The 19785-nt window shown below is 36.2% G+C and overlaps 1 protein-coding gene across 9 annotated transcripts in view; it reads right to left on the bottom strand.

Moving 5' to 3' along the window:
- The window catches only part of MPDZ (multiple PDZ domain crumbs cell polarity complex component), a 181164-nt gene that overhangs the window by 112681 nt on the left and 48698 nt on the right, over nucleotides 1-19785 (bottom strand). For all 9 annotated transcript variants that reach the window (XM_077148179.1, XM_077148181.1, XM_077148183.1 and 6 more), the window contains exons 4-10: nucleotides 15352-15561; nucleotides 14824-14963; nucleotides 13800-14013; nucleotides 12942-13070; nucleotides 10006-10215; nucleotides 6590-6704; nucleotides 6165-6253 (exon numbers count right to left, since the gene is read on the bottom strand). In XM_077148179.1, coding sequence (XP_077004294.1) covers nucleotides 6165-6253; nucleotides 6590-6704; nucleotides 10006-10215; nucleotides 12942-13070; nucleotides 13800-14013; nucleotides 14824-14963; nucleotides 15352-15561 — 1107 coding nt within the window. The remainder of the gene's footprint in view (nucleotides 1-6164; nucleotides 6254-6589; nucleotides 6705-10005; nucleotides 10216-12941; nucleotides 13071-13799; nucleotides 14014-14823; nucleotides 14964-15351; nucleotides 15562-19785) is intronic.

Genomic DNA, 19785 nt, shown 5'->3' with positions numbered 1-19785 from the left:
AATCCATTCTGCCAGTCTATGTCTTTTGATTGGGGAATTCAGTCCATTAACATTTAGTGTTATTACTGTTTGGATAATATTTTCCTCTACCATTTTGCCTTTTGTATTATATATATCATATCTGACTTTCCTTCTTTCTACACTCTTCTCCATACCTCTCTCTTCTGTTTTTTCATATCTGACACTAGTGCTCCCTTTAGTATTTCTTGCAGAGCTGGCCTCTTGGTCACAAATTCTCTCAGTGACTTTTTGTCTGAGAATGTTTTAATTTCTCCCTCATTTTTGAAGGACAATTTTGCTGGATATAGGAGTCTTGGTTGGCAGTTTTTCTCTTTTAGTAATTTAAATATATCATCCCACTGTCTTCTAGCTTCCATGGTTTCTGCTGAGAAATCTACACATAGTCTTATTGGGTTTCCTTTGTATGTGATGGATTGTTTTTCTCTTGCTGCTTTCAAGATTCTCTCTTTCTCTTTGACCTCTGACATTCTAACTAGTAAGTGTCTTGGAGAACGCCTATTTGGGTCTATTCTCTTTGGGGTGTGCTGCGCTTCTTGGATCTGTCATTTTAAGTCTTTCATAAGAGTTGGGAAATTTTCAGTGATAATTTCTTCCATTGGTTTTTCTTCTCCTTTTCCCTTCTCTTCTCCTTCTGGGACACCCACAACACGTATATTTGTGCGCTTCATATTGTCATTCAGTTCCCTGATACCCTGTTCAAATTTTTCCATTCTTTTCCCTATAGTTTCTGTTTCTTTTTGGAATTCAGATGTTCCATCCTCCAATTCACTAATTCTAGCTTCTGTCTCTTTAAATCTACCATTGTAGGTATCCATTGTTTTTTCCAGCTTTTCTACTTTGTCCTTCACTCCCATAAGTTCTGTGATTTGTTTTTTCAGATTTTCTATTTCTTCTTTTTGTTCAGCCCGTGTCTTCTTCATGTCCTCCCTCAATTTATCGATTTGGTTTTTGAAGAGGTTTTCCATTTCTGTTCGTATATTCAGCATTAGTTGTCTCAGCTCCTGTATCTCATTTGAACTATTGGTTTGTTCCTTTGAGTGGGCCATATTTTCAATTATTTGAGCGTGATCCATTATCTTCTGCTGGTGTCTGGGCATTTAATCAGATTTCCCTGGGTGTAAGACCCCGCAGGTTGAAAGATTTTTCTGTGAAATCTCTGGGCTCTGTTTTTCTTATCCTGCCCAGTAGGTGGCGCTCGTGGCGCTCATCTGTCTGCGGGTCCCACCAGTAAAAGATGCTGTGGCTCCTTTAACTTTGGAAAACTCTCGCTGAAGTGGGGGGTCGCCAGCCGAAGCGGCTTGGGGGAGTGCCAATCCGAATCTCCCAGCCGGCCCGGGTATCCGCGCGCGGGGAGGGTCGCCGGCCTCTGCGCCTTGGGGGAGCGCCTGTCCAAATTTCCCAGCTGGCCCGGGGCGCCAAGCGTGGCGGGGGGTGCTAGCCGCCACGGCTTGGGGAAGTGTCTGTCCACCGTTCCCAGCCGGACCGGGAAGCCACGTGTTTGGAAGGGACCCTGGTCGCCATTCTCCGTGGCTTGGGGATCTCCGATCCAATTCTCCCAGCTGGTCCAGGGGGCCGTGCGTGGGGAGGGGGGGCGCCAGCCGCCGCGGCTTGAGGGGACCGCCTGTCCAATTCTCCCAGCCGGCCCGGGAAGGAGGGAGGGAGGGACTCCAGCCGCCTGCCGCCCTGGCCCGGGGAAGCCCATGCCCCTCGGCGATCTCTGCGGAGCAGGTTCTCCCAGCCAGTCAGCTGTTCCAGAATGGGGTACGCTGTCTTCTTGGTCTCTGTCGTGGCTCCGGGAGCTGTTCTGTATCGTTTCTACTTCTCTAGTAGCTATTCTGGAGGAGGAACTAAGACCCGCGCATTTTACTAAGCCGCCATCTTCTCCGGAAACTCATTCCCAACTCTTGACTTTTAAAAACATCTCAAGCTCAAATTGAGACACTATAAAAGTTTCATGCACTGGATTCACTTTCCTGGAACATATCCTTCCCAGAGGGCTCCCAGTTCAGATAAATCTTGAAACCCAGAGGGATCAGCTTCTCTGGGTTGATTGATTACATCCCCCTATCCTTCAGTGTCAACACACTTTCTCAATATGAAAAAGTCAGAACAGGCATTGCCTAAAGATCCTTATAGATTGGGAGAGGGAACAGAGGAGAAGGAAGAGCTATAAGAGAGAAAATAGGATTTAACAATTGGTATAACTGGTGAATCACTATATTAATACTCCTTCCAAACGCCAGTGTTTTGCTGCAGCTAGAAGGGAAAATCTGAGATGATGGAATGGTAGCACATCACAGATTCTGGGATCTGTTAAGTAACAACATGTTGAAGTGTGCTTTGAAAATTATTGTTTTTTCTTTCTTTGCTTTGCATATATGTTTATATTTTACAATCTCAAAATGTTAAAAAATAATAATACCATATGTGCTGGCTTGAAAGGATTATATACCCTAGAAAAGCCATATTTTAATCCTGAGCCAATCTTGTGGGAGCAGCCTTTTTTTTTAAACCCTGCTCACTACTGGATGTTGGAAGTGTGATTAGATTATTTCCAAGGAGATGTGACACATCCAATTGCAGGTATTAACTTTTGATTAGATGGAGATGTGAATCCACCTATTCCATGTAGGCCTTGATTAGTTTACGAGAATCCTTTAAAAGAGGAAACATTTTGGAGAGAGCCCCTTTTAGAGCCATGAGAGAGACACGATAACCATGGGAGCCCACGCAGCCAGAGATCATTGGAGATGAAGAAGGAAAATACCCGTGGGGGAGCTTCATGAAATAAGAAAACTAGAGAGAAAGCTAGCAGACTTTGCCATGTTCACCATGCGCCTTTCCAGTTGAGAAAGAAACCCTGAATTTCATCAGCCTTTCTTGAGTGACGGTAACCTCTTGTTGCCTTAATTTGGACATTCTTATAGACTTGCTTTAAACTGGGACATTATTACAGCTTTAGAACTGTAAACCTGCAACTTAATAAATTTCTCTTTTTTAAAGCCCTTCCAGTTCTGGTATATTGCATCCAGCAGCTAGCAAACTAGAAGACCATATTTAAAAAAACATAAAATCAGTGAAAACAGTTAGGAAAAGTGGCACAATAAATTTTTTTGATAATCCTTTTGAATGTCTATAAAATTGATTAGCTATAAAATGGCTGCATGAGTGTCATGCCTTTCTAAGCATGATAATGGTCACTGTAGGGTACTCAAATATTTACTAAATGAATGAAACTTAAATAAGGCCTAGCTGGGTGGTCTCCAAGATGGAATAACCTTACGTCAGAGCTTTCTGGAAGAAAATATTAGAACATTTAATTAATACATTTTTCAATTTCATTTATGTTTTATATATGATACACAAATAATGTATTCAATATATTAATTAGAAGTATACATTATATAGGAATAGGTATATTCATATGAATATATATATTATATATATAGGAGGGATGAGGAGGAGGGAAAAAGCAGCCATTTTTTTAAAATGATAGATATTCAATAAAAAATGGAGCCTTCTGATTTGGTTGATACTCTGATATTTAATGGGTTCCTTAAATCTCATGAAACTTCTGAGCATACTTATATCTAATTCTATCTTCTTTCCTACTACCCCCACACTGCTAATTTCCTTTTTGAAAGTCTAACAAAATATTATAATAGAGGAAACACTGCAACAAAACTGGAAATTAAGAAAAGAGAAAAAGCCCTATACCAGTAACTTGCAAGAACTTCTACTAGAAGTAGTATGAATGGGAACATATTAAAGGCAGGTCAGCTGAAGGAATAGCTTGTTTGTTGTGTATGAATTTTCAGAAAATCCCACAATTCACTAAATCTCTCTTATTAAAAGAAGGCAGGCAAATAGGATCCTGCAACCCCATTGTGAGGTATAGACCTGGAGGAATTGAGTGTGGGGACAGGAATGGACATTTGTACACTGGTGTTTATGGTGGCAGTGCTCGTGATTCACAATGGATGGAGGTGGCTTAAGGGTACAATGACTGAGGGATGGAATGGGTAACTGTGGTGTTTACATATAATGGCCTACTGAGAGACTGCAAGAAGGAATGAAGTTGTGAGGCATGGAATTACATGAATGAATTTTGAGGACAGTATGTTGAATGAAATATTGGAAACAAAAAGACAAATATTACCATGCCTGACTCATATGGATTAACTATAATATACAAACTTGGAGAACTGAAGTCTAGAGCATGGGTTATCAGGTTGGGGCCTATTGTAAAGGGTCCTAGATTGTAAACTCTCACAGCAGTCACATCTTATTCTGGAGTTGTAACTGTTCTTAAATTCTGAGACACTGAGCTATTTGTGTACAACCTGGTTGTTCCCTGAAACTTCGGTATTTATGTGACATTTGAGAATCAGAGTTAAGAGCTCTGAAGCTATGAAAGTCAGCATTACCCCATAATGCAATGATTAAAAAAGATGAAAAAATAATCCGACTTCAACTAGTGATATGAATGAAGTTCATCTGGATAGGACAAGGTAAACAAGAACACAGGGTGAAGGATGATATGGTCCATATTTTAAAGCTGAGACTTCTGCATAAGACCAAAGGAAGAGATGTTTATTCCATGCAAAATTTATATTTTAGGTAGCACATTATCTAATTTAACTTGCATGGTCACCTTATTCAAAAACATAATTACAAGAAATCTTGAATAGGGAGTGACATCTTGTTGCTTTGTACAGGTTAGTGTGATGCCCTGATACATGCCAGAGTAATTAGGGCAGAGAATAAAAAAGTATTTGCAAAGTCCATTGGGGGACTGGGGAGAAAGGAAGAAATATTAAACTTCCTATGTGGGGAATTTCTGATATTCTCCTAAGCAATGGGGACAACCAATTCAATAGGCTGAGCCCTTGATATCGGGGCTTGCCCCTATGAAACTTATTCCTGCAAAGGAGAAGCTAACCTACTTATAATTATGCCAAAGTGTTACCTCCAGAGAACTTCTTTTGTTACTCAGATGTGGCCTCTCTCTAAGCCAACTTGGTAGGTTGAACTCACTCCCCTCCCCACAGGGACATGACTCCTAGGGGTGTAAATCTCCCTGGCAACATGGGACAGGACTCCTGAGATGAGTCGTAACCTGGCATCATGGAATAGAGAAAGCCTTCCTCCAAAAGGAGGAAGAGAGAAATGAGACAAAATAAAGTTTCAGTGGCTAAGAGATTTCAAACAGAGTCAGGAGGTTATCTTGGAGGTTATTCTTATGCATTATACAGATATTACTTTTTAGATTTGCAGTGTATTAGAGTGGCTAGAGGGAAATACCTTAAATTGTTGACCTGCATTCCAGTAGCCTTGATTCTTGAATACTTTCAAGAATCACATTCTTGAATCACAATGTGACCATGTGATTGTGAAAATCTCGAGTCTAATGCTCCTTTTATCCAGGGTATGGACAGATAAGCAAAAAAGTAAGGATAAAAAATAAACAAATAATGGGGGAGAAGGGGATAAGGGGTAAAAAAAAAAATTGGGTAGATTGCAATATTAGTGGTCAATAACAGGGAGGGTAAGGGGTATGGGATCTATGGGGTTCTCTTTTTTCTTTTTTATTTCTTTCTGGAGTGATGCGAATGTTCTAAAAATGATCATGGTGATGAATACACAACAATGTGATGATATTGTAAGCCAATGATTATATACTTTTTTTTTTTAATTTTCAAAGCATACTTCAATAAGCAGCTACAGATTGACTGTCTACTTTTGATGGACTGCATGTATGTGAAGATTTCTCAATAAAAATATATTTTTAAAAATCGCTGTCTACTTCTAGAGTTAAAAATTACACTGGCCATTAAGCCACCCATAACTGACATTCTGCTAATGTCAAAAAAAAGAGTACACATCTCATGTTAAGATTCAAGTACACTAAAAGCTATGACATCAAAGTTAATTGAAGAAAGAAACTTCAAAGTTTAAAAGTACCATGCTGTACTTTACCTCTAGAAAATAATAAAAATGGGCAATTGTAGTGACAGCTTCAAGTCACCAAAGGAAGCTTAAATTAGTACTGAGCTAAACATAACACTCTAAACTGGGTAAACTAGGAGAACGCATTTCTCAACAAGAAAATTAGCAAAGCTATTATTAAATGTGTTACTTACTGCTATAATTTGGTCTCCAATTTGGATTCTTCCATCATGTTCAACGGCACTGCTTTTTGTAATGCTCTTCACAAAGATTCCTGAAGGTTCTAGAATTTAAAACAGGTTGTCACTATTTACAAAGCACCCATAAAGAATACCCATCCCCCATTCTCCAAATATAAAGTCCTAATTTTGCATAGACATGTATCAAAAAGCCACACAAACAAAATCACTAGTAGAAATTTAAACTAGAGAATAAGACAAATTGTTTTGTCTGTGTTAAATGCAATATCAAAGTCATTCACATTAAATTATTACTAAGAAGGTTTTCAATTTATCCAACAGTCTGAAAACATACAATGCTGATTCAATATGTCATAAGACAAATATATTAAAGGCAATTGCTAAATTCACAGAACAAAATATTTGACATTTATAACTACCTAGTTTTTTATCTCCAATGTAACCAGCAATGGTAATTCCTAATCCTTGGACATTTTTAGTCAGTTCCACATCAAATGTTTCACTTTCCTCATTTTTCTGAGTAGCAGCATCAACCTACAATAATAATTAATAAATAAATATACAGAGAAATAAACACATAATCAAGCAAAACAAGCTCAAAAAGTGCAGCCTTTATTTAGGAATAATATGACATAGTTAGGTGTCAGAGAATTACAATAGAGATTACTCTTTCAATCATAGGAACGTGGACTCAGCCTCACTTTTTCACTCAGAAAGGAGTGGTATAATGCAAAACTTGGCTGGTTTTTTCCCTCAGTTCCTGGAAAAGCAATCTCTGAATCTTTGGAATTTCCTGTGATAAGAGTGTCTTTTGTTCTTCATGATGGGGCCCAGGACCACACCTTACAGGTGCAAGGAGGGCCAATTAGATCTGCAGTCTAAGCGTGGGAGGCTGGCCACACCAGAAAGACCAAACACATGAGTAGAAGGTGGTGACTTGGAGCCCAGGTCACATCAGTCCACGTCAGCCCATGTCAATGCAAGATTTGGGCTGAGGACTGCATTCAACCACATGAATCTAAACTTCATCAATCATGCCTGTGTAATGAGACCCCATATAAACTTGAGACACTCAAAGTCCAAAAGGGTTTCCCTGATTGATGATGACATCACTGTGCCAGGAGGATGACACATTCAGACTCCATGAGGACACAGAAACTTGCACCTGAGACCCTCCAAGACCTGAGCTTCATGCATCTCTTTTGGCTTCTTATTTGTATCCTTTTACCATAATAAAACAACAATCGTAAGTATAGTGCTGTCTGTGACCTCTGTGAGTCAATCTAGCAAATTATCAAGGCTGAGAAAGCAGTGAGATCCCTTCAAATTTATAACCAGTTGGTCAGAAGCGCATGTGTTCAGGAATTCCAAACTTGCGACTGCCACCTGAAAGACAGTTTTTTAGAGGACTGCTCTAAATCTGTGGACCCTGGCCTAATGCTGGGTATTCAGTGTTAAAATTGAAGCAACTGACTTACTATAGTCTTTGCAGTTTCAGATTGAACTTTGCTATCTCATATATTCACATTAACATAAAGATACACTATTTTTTTGTGTTTTAAATTTAAAAATCAAATATTTTCTTATTAATAAAATTCTATTTTCAGAGATGGCTTGTCTTCATTTCTGAAGGACAAGACAGTACAGTGAAAAGAGCTCATGTTTTGAATCTAGATCGACCTAGCTTTGCCACAATCTTTCTAAGCATCGCTTTGCTCAACTATATATCAGGAATAATAATAATACCAACAACTAATCCATCTAATATTTATTGTAACGTGCATTTGTTGCATATAAATTCATTTGGTCTTTAGACAAAACCATGAGGTAAATACAATTACTATGTTACTTTTTTCTAGGGAAAATGTGGCACAGAAACTTTTTAAGGACAAACAGCTAGCAACCTAGTAAAGGCAGGAAGCAAACTGAGATAATCTAGTTGTAGATTATCTCTTAAATGCTATACAGTATGTAAAGTCTCTAACAGAGTGCAGGGGCCATAGCATCCACTCAGGAAATGTCACTTGCAACTACTACCTTTAGTTGCTACTTTATTCTAACAACATGATAAGTTATTCTATCCTCCAGATATGATACTAATCAACTGATGACTTATTTTGAATACTAGTGAAATGCATCAGTGAACTATTTAAAACTATTTGTGTTGTAATTTCAGATTTTACTATGAAAAGCTATTTATGAGGAAAGTATGCAATTCTGCATTGGCACCCTTCATTCCTGGAATGACAGCTGTGAGCATCAGCTTTCTCAAACATCAGCTTTCTCTAACATATAGATTTGTTAATGTATATTGGCTGAAGGGTAAAGGTGCCCCTAAATTAAGGACTAGTGGACTGGCATAATAGGTCATCAGTAAGCCACTGGCATTATGTACAAGTATAGTGTCAGAAGATCATAGAGAATCCTTAGAAACACACAACAGAATCAAGACTTTGGGCTCTTAATGGACATACAGTCCAAAGTCTGGGCTGCTAATGTTTTCTGATTTTCCTTAAACTGATGGTATCTCACTGATGATCCATCTAAAGGAGATATAATTTTATATTAAAGTTTGATTTATTTTTTTCTTTGCACATAATTATCTGCACAAACTTAGCAAAAGTTTAAAGTTTAGATAATTACAAGAAAATGACAGGATGAAATCTGCTTCAATGGAAACAAATGTGTTTTCTATTTTTAATAAGACTTATGCAAGTGCTATTTTAGAGGGTGGCAATTTGACTATCGAATGGTTTTTAAAAGGGGCACAAGCTTCAGAAATGATGATATGCACAGAATAGATATTTTTCTAGGCTTTCAATTACATCAAGTGGTTTTCGGTATTGCATTCATTTATGTATTGCTGAATAAAATGTTTTGTTTACCACAAAAGAATGCCATTTAAATACTTCCATAAACAAGCTTTCTTTCTTTACTTCTTTCTCTTTGCAAAAAATAGCAACTAAACTCAATTCCAAAAACAACAGAATCATGGAAATTTCAAGTGTTCTAATAAAGTTTTAAAGGGCTTGTGGAGGAGGTTAGGATATGAAAAAATACATATTTGTACAAACTGGTTAGAGAAAAACTTCAGTAGAAAAAAATATATAGATGATTTGACATCTACAGGAAAGGAATGTAGAACTTGCATTTGCTATAAAGCTTGAGTAGAAATTTGGCATAATTTTCTTCTTAAATATTTAAGCACTCCCTGGGTAAAATTACTTTGTTGATATTTTATCTACCATAGGCTTGTGAACTGCAAACTGTCTGAGATAACTACCACATTCCAATAATTTTGACATTTTCCAGCTTTTCAGTTTTTTACATATCAAGTCAAGGACAATGATGGAATGCTATACCCTTGAATAAGGCTTTTGTTACAACCTCAAACTTAAAACTTTTGTTTAAAAGCTTATATAACTAAGCCAATAAAATTGACTTATTACAAATCTGATAACAGTTCTATCACATACCTTAAAACAAATAACTTTGAAAGATTGTGGTAAACCTTATTCACCCCACCAAGCCTGTCTCCATGCCACAACTTTCACACATGAAAAAAAAAAAAAAGAACTAAAAAGAAAGTAGTTGAAAGGAAATGATTAGGGCATATGACCTACCTCCATTGGACCTTTTAACTAAGAGAGATCACTAATAAACATTTTGGTATAAGTAGCAAATAATCCTTTACAATTTCACCCATATTTCAAAACATTATGCTTAATGTTTTAAGCATTAAAACATGTTTTAATTAATGCTTAATTAATGCTTAATTAAATTCACTTAAATGCTTTTGTCTCTGACTTTCACATTAACTTTGTCACCTACTTACTCGTGTCTCTGATGTAGAAGATGGGGATGAAGAAACGGTGATGCCCAGAGAGGTGGGTGCTGCTGGTTCTTCTATGGCACCTCTTGCAATCATCAACTTAACTGTGTTTCCACACTGCCTGAGGACTTGTGCTACTTGCTCACTACTCATTCCTGCCAGATCTGTGTCACCAATCTTTAAAATGTGGTCTCCACTACATAATCGGCCATGCTGAATGGAAAGAGGTTGAATAATCAAGTAGGTGTTATTTTAACTGCATTACAGAAATCCTAAATGAGGGAAAGAGAATAATAAAATTGGCAATGACATGAATTATGAATCAAGGGACATTAAAATGTGGCTGTAATATTAACTGCCTTTTGAAGCATTCTTGCATTATCCAATATGATATAGGTAACACAAATTTATGAATCCCCCTTAAATCAATGGTTGCTATAAGCTTTACAATTTGATTTTGACCCACCTGATACAAGAAAATATTAAGCCTTTTTGAGATTTTTTCTTTTGAGGGACAGAAAAGCCATTAGGCATGGATAAAAAATGAAGTCAATAGGCAAATACATATTACTCTAAATGTGGAAAGGGCCACAAGAAATTATGGGACTAATACCACAACAATTTTCTGCTGGCCATTTCAATTACAAATGTTCCTGATGAGCCTGATAAAGTTCTAGCAAGATGGAAATTCAGACAGATGAGTGGAGTGAAAAGCAGTTTTGTAAGCCTTCATCTAAGCTATGTCCATTAGAACTTTCTGTGATGATGGACATGTTCTGCACTGTCCAGTATGGCAGCCACTGGCGACATGGAGCTGTGGATCATTTGAAATGTGGCTAGTCTAACCAAGAAACTAAATTTTAACCTAATTTAATTTTAATGAATTTAAATTTAAAAAGTGACATGATGAGAGGCTAAAATATTGTACAGTACACTCTGTACTGAAGACAGAGTTATGTATCACAAAGTCAACTGTGGTCATTTCATTTGATAATGGCTAAGATGCTGATAAATGTTTAAGAGAAAGAAAAATCTACTAACATGAAAAATTATGCTACTGTGAAAACTTCTGCTGACAAGGTTGTTATTTAATGTCTTCTTTTATGAATGTGAGAAATGTTTCACGAACCTGGCATTCTAGTGCGATATCCATATACACATGCAAAATCAAGCAGGTTTTAAGCAAATGGAACTTAAACTAAAAGAACTTACCAAAATAAAATATAAATCATAACTAATAAATAGTGTTTTCACATATGTTATGAAAAAGTCCCATGCCACAAATAGCAATGCTTCAATGAATCACTCTAAAATAACAAGCTATGCTTCAATACAAAGATGACATCAATGAACATCACTAAAGGGACAAGTTAAATTTTTTTTCCCTTCAGTAATAAAATAAGTATTTTTTTTAACTTATGTGTGAAACTAAAGCAAAAAAAATGTTTATTTGGTGCAAAATTTATGTTTTGTATTTATATTTATATTTTGACTAGTGCAGTTCCTTATATAACTTATGTGGACAGCTTAATTGAACACCATAAGTACATGGAATCTTGAGTAGGGCATAAGATTTTGTAGTTTTGTCCAGAGTGATGCCCCAATAAATCCAGAGTGGTTTAAACAGTGAGTAAAAACGTATTTGCCAAGTCCCCTTGGGGGAATGGTGAGAAGGGGGAAAATTCAACTTCCCCAAGTTGCAAATTCTTGATATTCTCACAAGCAGTGGGGACAACTAAAGCAATAGGCTGAGCCCCCAATCTTGGGGTTTGTTCATATGAAACTTAACCCTACAAAGGATAGGTCAAGCCTATTTAAAATTAGGCCTAAAAGTCACCCCCAAGAGAACCTCTTTTGTTGCTCAGATGTGGCTTCTCTCTTCAGTCAACACAACAAGCAAACTCACCACCCTTCCCCTCTTTACATGGGACATGACTCCCAGGGGTGTGGACCTTCCTGGCAACATGGGACAGAAATCCTAGAATAAACTGAGACTCAGCATCAAGGGATTGAGAAAACCTTCTCTACCAACAAAATTAAGAGACAAAATAAAGTGTCAATGGCTGAGAGACTCTAAACAGAGTTGAGAGGCTATTCTGGTGGTTATTCTTACGAATTAAAAAGATATCACCTTGTTAGTCAAGATGTAATGGAGAGGCTGGAGGGAACTGCCTGAAAATGTACAGCTGTGTTCCAGTAGCCATGTTTCTTGAAGATGACTGTATAATGATATAGTTTTCACAATGTAACTGTGTGACTGTGAAAACCTTGTGTCTGACGCTCCTTTCATCTACCTTATCAACAGACAAGTAAAGCATACGGAATAAAAATAAATAATAGGGGGAACAAATGTTAAAATAAATTTAGTAGATTGAAATGCTAGTGATCAATGAAAGGGAGGGGTAAGGGGTATGATATATATAATTTTTTTTCTGTTGTCTTTTTATTTCTTTTTCTGAATTGATGCAAATGTTCTAAGAAATGATCATGATGATGAATATGCAATCTTGTGATGATATTGTGAATTACTGATTATATATGTAGAACAGAATGATCATATGTTTAGAATGTTTGTTTTTATATTTAAAAAAATATTAAAGGATTGTTTTCTGTAATACTGTATCTCGTGGCTATAAAGTAGCTGATTCAATATTCAAATACAAAACAAAGGGAAGCCATGCCCCCAGTGATCAAAAACCATAACCTTGGCTTTAGTCTTCAGTTCTAAAATGTCTTAAGATCATTGCTTATGACTAAGATGAATGTGCCTCCTCAAAGGTACTTCCCCCAAGGTCTAAGAGAACATTTCAAGGACAGCCCAACAAAATTCTGTTTCAACATTATCTAAGGCTAAAGTTTCTTCTTTCTAACAGAAGAGATAAAAGGTAAGGCCATATTATTTGATAAGGCGGCATAAAAGACCAGTTGCAGTAGGTTACCTGATCAGCTACTCCACCAGGCAGAATGGTTTTTACTATCACGCCAGTTGCTTTACCTCCGACAATGCCGAATCCCAAACCAGATCCATCATTCACCAACTCAATAGTCTCCACATGCTGCCAGTGAACCTGAAAACAAAGCTCCTATATCAATTTGCAAAAAATTTTAAGACTTAAAATTTTATATTAGAGTTGAGATTTTTATAATTATTATCATTTTGTGATTGATATTAAACAACTGAATTCAGACATAAGAGCCCTAACCATGTTCTTTTACCCCTTTATTTAGTATACTTCACCTCCAACAGATTGTTACTGCTATTGCTAGAATCATTCTTGACATTATGAATACATTACGATGGTGATTACATTTAACCAGTTAACAGACACTGATTTACAAAATCCTACTTTGTAGAACTTCTAAAAGAAAAAAAAAAACAGATCAAGGAAAAAATTGTCACATCTTAAGAATGTCTCCCACATAATGTTGCCTCAAGGCAGGACTTCAAATTAGATGAGTCCTAAAAGTCACTGACAGACTGTAACAATAATTTACAAAGCCAATTCAAGATTATATGTCTACAGAAAAAGTCAATTTTGTTAAAGGACTAATTTTTTTTTTTTTTGAGGAACTCTGCCAAACAAAAAATCTATACAAAGAAAGGTAAATGTGTTTTAGAAGTTAGAAACATAATCATTATTAAATAATAAATATTCAGGCTAGGGAGAAATAAAAGAATAAAGAGAAAAAGTCAAGAAATTCGAAGAACCTACAGGATTTGGAAACCTGTGAACAACCAAAAAAAAAAACACCTACAAAAATATGTTCTTTCCCTTTTGAAAATCACACGTCCTCACCGGATTAGAGTGAGCTGAAATTGTGCTGGCTGCAGATGGAGAGCGGGACACTATGGGGCTGATGACCTGGGGCAAGGAGCCTCTGGCAATAACTAGCTGGACATTATCCTTGGCTTTTTGCAGGATGCTGATGGCCTGCTGATGGGTAATTGTCTGATCAAGTGCCTGCCCATTGATTGCAAGGATTTGATCCGTTTCCTTTAGTCTTCCATCTCTATTAAGGAAAAAGGAGGGAAATGATACCTGATAGCTCAGCTTCTTTGGCACATATTTTCAGGTTGATTTTAATCCTATCTTCTAATTTCCACACTTTTTAATCTTTTCCTTGCAATTCTAATTTTTAAGAAATAATGTTTTGGTTCCAGGTGATCAACTGTCACCCCTAACCAACCTCTCCCATCAGGAGAGTGCTCTTCCTTCAGCCATCTACTCAGTCTACACATTATATCTTGGGCGTTCCTATGTTCTAAAAAGGAAAGCATCAGTGCTTAGTATTTCCTTGTTACTTTAAGCATATTGATCAAATATAGCTCTAAATATTATGAGACATTGGACTACCTTTCTGTATAATAATTTAAAAATCTAATCAGTAGCCCATTTAATAATAGTTCAAATAATGTTCTACTTAGATGCAAATATTCCAAGAAATAATCATGATGATGAATATGCAACTATGTGATGATATTGTGAATTACTGATTATATATGTAGACTGGAAAGATCAAAAGTTACGAATGTTTGTGTTTGGAGTTTTTTGGTATTTTAAAGGAAATTTAAAAATTAATAAAAAAATGTTCTACTTAAATACATCTTTCCTTTCTAAAAAGCAATTAAGTTATGACTATACATCTACTCTCATTTCAAAGAACTTGCTTTTTTACCACAATGACTTCTAGAAACTAGTAAATGACAGGTAACATTCAGTTTTTGTTGTTTTTTTTAATTATTTTTTTTTCCAATCCTCCAGTGATGAATACCTTCTAAATGTGTTATCCAAAACAAAAAAGCCACTGAAGCAGTCTCACCTGTGAGCCACACTGCCCTCTTGAATCTCCTGCACAAATATTCCCAGTTCTCCCCTATTTTCACTTCTTAGTCCCACAACACTAAACCCCAGGCCTCCACTTAGAGGTTTGAGGAGCTCAAAAACTTCTACATGGCGACCCTGTTCAGAAAACAAACCAAGAAAGAAATCAAAAAGCCAACTGATGTAGTGACAGTCATCCTATTGGGGGGCCTTATTTATTTTAAAACAAAGAAATAAAAGAAAAAAAGTTTTCTAAGAACATCTTTACCACACATCACCTAGAACAGGGCATATTATTTATCCTGGAGAATATTTCTGCGACACAACAGACAACACGCAATTTAAAATCTGGTAATAATAAAATAATGGAAAAATCTCTGAAGGAATCAAAGTCTCACAAAATATACTTTTTTCATTCCAAATTGTTCATGTTATAAAAGTCACCATATTCTTCAAATTATCCAGGGGCATGATTACACTCCTAAGACATTACACTTCCCAGCATAACAGGAGAAAGTGCTCTTACCTGGGCCATATTTTTGATCAGTTGATCAAATTCCTCACAAGCAGGCTTCCCATTGATGTACGGAGGACATGATTCCATAAGTGAGTCCAGATTCCCATTACTTGGAGACAATAAAAATGATTCCTTTTGTAGAGTAGGAATCACAGCCGAACTGAGATGTGGAATGTGGGCATATTCAACATTTGAAGTTGTGGCAGTTGCAATGTTTACCTAAGGGTAATAAGTAAATTATTACCAATTTTAAACTAGTTCATAGAAAACAAACCAAAATAGGTAATAATGAAGAGCATATGAAATTCCAAAATGTCCATACCCTGTGATCCGGCAATTCTACTTCAGGTAATTTATTTCAAGGAGAAAAAATTAGAATAATACACAAAGATATATATAGCAAGGATATTCAACATAGGACTTTTTATTAGATGGGGAGGAAAAAAAAAGATATCCCTAGTATTCAATTTCAGGGTACTCATTAAAACGCAAAGATAAACATACACATCCATAAACACACACACTCTCTAGTAAAAAAGGAAAATCACTGAACAATAGGTATAGTATGGTCCTATGAACATTAAAAAAAAAGCAGGGTTACATATGCATTAAATACTTGGAAGAACACATACCAAGCGGCCAATATAACACTAGTCATCCCTGAGAGATGCTATTCTAGAGGGTCATTCACTTTCTGCATTGCTTAAATTTTTATAACGTTAACATAAATGTCAAAAATAAAAAAGGATAAGTCAATTTAGGAAAAACATGTATAATGGCCTGTGTGTCCCGATTCTGAACAGCTTAAGGTAAAGCTGAATAATGTATAAAACAGTGCAAACAGAAAATCTTAATTTTATGTTTCATAAGGTACCTGGAATATGGCTTTTAATCTGCAACTATTTATCAACAGAGGTACCTCAGTGACATTTCTGGATCACTCCGACCTCCTTTCCTAGCATTCTGACACTTACCCACGTCACTGAAGCCATACTGACTACCTTGCTGTTTCTCAGATGGCTAAGCCCTCTGCCAGCCAGGTATATCCTTCTCCAAGACAGCCACGTGACTTGCTTTTTTATTTCATTATATCATTCAGGTGTGCTCAACATCCCCCTCAAAGACTCCCTGATGACCCTGTCCAAGCTGGCACCCTACAACACATGCCATGAATTTACCCTACTCTACTTTAACCTTATAACAATTATCACCACCTCATCAGTTCTCTGTCGTCATGGGGCTTCCATCCCAGTCAATGCAGGCAGACTAGAATGTCATAGTTCCAGAGAATTTAACTGTTATATTCTGCACAATAGCCTCAATCACCAGCCGACTGTTTTATATACAGTTGGCACTCAATATATATTTGAGGAATGAATATCCATTTTTAAAGAACCTACACTGATCTAATCTTCCCTAGAGCCCAACATGTAACATTAACTCCATTTTATGGATAGCAAAAATGCCAAATTCATACACCTAAAAAAAGTACTTTGTGATCTAGATTTTTTCATTATGGCTTCCCTATCATGTTACACATCCATATAGTCATTTCAGATATCATTTCTGGATCAAACATTAGGTAAAGAGCTCCCTTTGACATAAACCATCAAAACATTTCATACTACATCAGCAATCCATACTTAAGAGTGTGCTAACTATCCATAAAAACCAAAAAGAAAACTCCTTAGGTTACCAATATAACCAATAATTCAACACATTATATTGGCGATGTATAATCACGAATGGAAGAGAGATCAATTTGTGGAGAATGGGCATTTGGGAATCCTTTTAAATGCTTATTTAAAAATCTGCAGCAGACATGATCAATTACTATTTTTCAAAAGCAAGTATCTTCTGCCAAGCCTGATTTTTTTTTTAATCCTGAGCCATGGCAACTTCAATAAAGTCTGCCAGCAGAAAATACACTACTCAGGTTGAAGCAGATGGCATAATGAAATCTGTGACAGGCTGAGGATCCCACACACCAGGACCTAATGCCTATGGTATGCTTGCATAGGGAAAAAAACATTTTCACTTCTGCTACAGAAAGCCAGAATGAACAAAATCACCTTTCAAGAACAGAGAGTCCATCGATACGAAGTTAACTCATGACGTAGAAGCTACCATAACCTGGAAGGCACTCCCAAACCAACGTTTCAGGACCAAACTATCTACAATATTACAATATGAGAATCTTATAAAGGTATTTAGTATCAATTGCCTTCTCCTAATTTACTAGAGGTCTGACCAATGTCAATGGTTCCTCCTACCTCCTCTCAGTCTGAGGTCTGAATAAATGTAAAAGCAAAGGTCGGAGTTTTAAAAGTTATCATTTAATTAATACCACCATACAAAGGGTTTCTTCTTATTTAAAAAATTATACTCACAGGAAAAAACACCAAAGCACCTTCTGATTCTGCTATATTAGTTGTTTATTAAAATGACTTTCTGAACTATAACCTTCTTGAAGAAAATGAATGAATTTTGTCTTAATTAATAGGCCTGTTCATAGCAGACATATTACAAATGTTAATAAAAAGGACTTGACTTCCATACTTGGTTTACAGGGTATAAAATAAACAGAAGAAAACACACATATCTGGTGATTTTATATACAGATAAACAATCTGTATAATTTATGGAAGTTGCTAATAAATGAGTAAAAGTCACAAATAATTATCTGTTCTCTATTTAACTTCTGGCCAAGTATTTTAGTCTAAAAAGGGCATACATGGTTGTTTAGTAAATAAACATATTAATCTAATATATTGATTTTAATTAGTGATAATACCTAATACATAACTTAAGACATTGTTTCAATTACTCATTTAAAATTTTTACAAATTCTTTGTGAAAGAGCAGAAAACATTTTACTTATTTTAATTTTTTTTTTTTTGTCTATACACATATCTTTTCACCACCACTTTATACTTACTTCTCATGGCATTTAGAAGCCATCTTACCTGATGCAGTCAGGATCAATAACTGGCTGTAAAACAGCAATAGAATAGAAATCACCACAACTTATAACTTTATTTTAACTTAAAACATATGTGCATTAATTCACAAATAACTTGCTATAAGGATAACATATTTTCCTTGAGTACGGCTCCACAAATGGGAGGTCCACCCATTCTTTTTTACATAAACCACACTCATAATATTTTCTATTTCAGTTACTTTAAAGTAGAGCATGAATTCAGACACTTATGAAATAATTTAAGTGAAGAAGTCTTCTAGACTTTCATGAGATCTTTCCTAAATGTTTTACAATTTGTTTGAAAACAAAAATTTTACCCATAATTATTTTATCAATTCACATAATCTTTCAAAAGAATTTAAATTATCTTTCATTGAATCAACTCTCCTTTGTCCTGAGTCACATAGTTATAAAAAGTATAAATAGCTTTTAGATATAACTGACTTTTGATAAATCTCTGTTCCATGGATGGAAGTAGAAGCAGCACACAAACAACAGTACTTGAACTAGACGAGTATTTAGACCTGAGCTTCATTTGGAAGAAAAATGGACAGTGCGTTTTCACCCAGCAAGTCACTTATTTGGAAGAGGACTAAGAGAACTGCTTCTAAAAGCATTTCAAGAGAACAAAAATTCTCTTTTAGTTTTAGATACAATTAAACTCATCTTGCAGATGTATCAGACTAACTCTTTCTCATTGAACAATTAGAAAATTTCCATAAAGAACTATTTTTAAAAGTACAAAAAAGAAAAGAAGGCAGCCAGACCATGAAGAGACAAATCTCGAAGAAAAGAGGAAATCCAATGAGTAAAGTCACTGATTTTTGCCACGTTTGCTATTGATTTTTCTCTTTGGGGGATGTGCTGGTTATCTATAGCTTAAGCTAGCAACCTTCTGGGCTTACAGAGATAGAAGTTGGAGTTTGGTACCATCAAGGCTGTTGCGACATTGGGGTCTGAGATCCTGGAGAAAAGAAAACTGCATCAATGTATAACTTCCCTTAAAGGCATTGGGAGTCTCCCAGTTTGCAGATGCAAGGCAAGTTAGTAAGGAACAAAATGGAAAGCTGCTGAAAGGCTAAAGAATTGCGCAAGATTTGTGGACATCTCGAAAACTGGAAAGACACAGATTGGAGTTCAGGTTCCAACAAGGCAGAAAATCTTTGAAAAATGCCCCAGGCTTTCAGTTGAGATCCCTGAAAGGCAACATCCAAGTAAGAGCAAAATAGAAATAGACCAGCACAATGAGGAGCTTTAAAATCAAACAAAGGATGAAGCAAGGTGATTTGCTCATATCCCATCTTCCTGTCAAAATGAGAAAAAGAGTCTCAACAATGTTTTTCATAAACAATATTTGGCATCAAATTTTGCCAGAATATGGAACACCAGAATCAAATGACAGAAAGCAAGAAAAAAAAAAAAAAAAAAGATGATGTAAACAGATCCATCCTACGAAGACT

The sequence above is a fragment of the Tamandua tetradactyla genome, chromosome 2 (assembly GCF_023851605.1).
Source record: "Tamandua tetradactyla isolate mTamTet1 chromosome 2, mTamTet1.pri, whole genome shotgun sequence".
NCBI classification, from domain to species: Eukaryota; Metazoa; Chordata; class Mammalia; order Pilosa; family Myrmecophagidae; genus Tamandua; species Tamandua tetradactyla.
The sequence above is the reverse complement of the archived record's forward strand: the minus strand, read 5'-3'. Positions and strand labels throughout refer to the sequence as shown.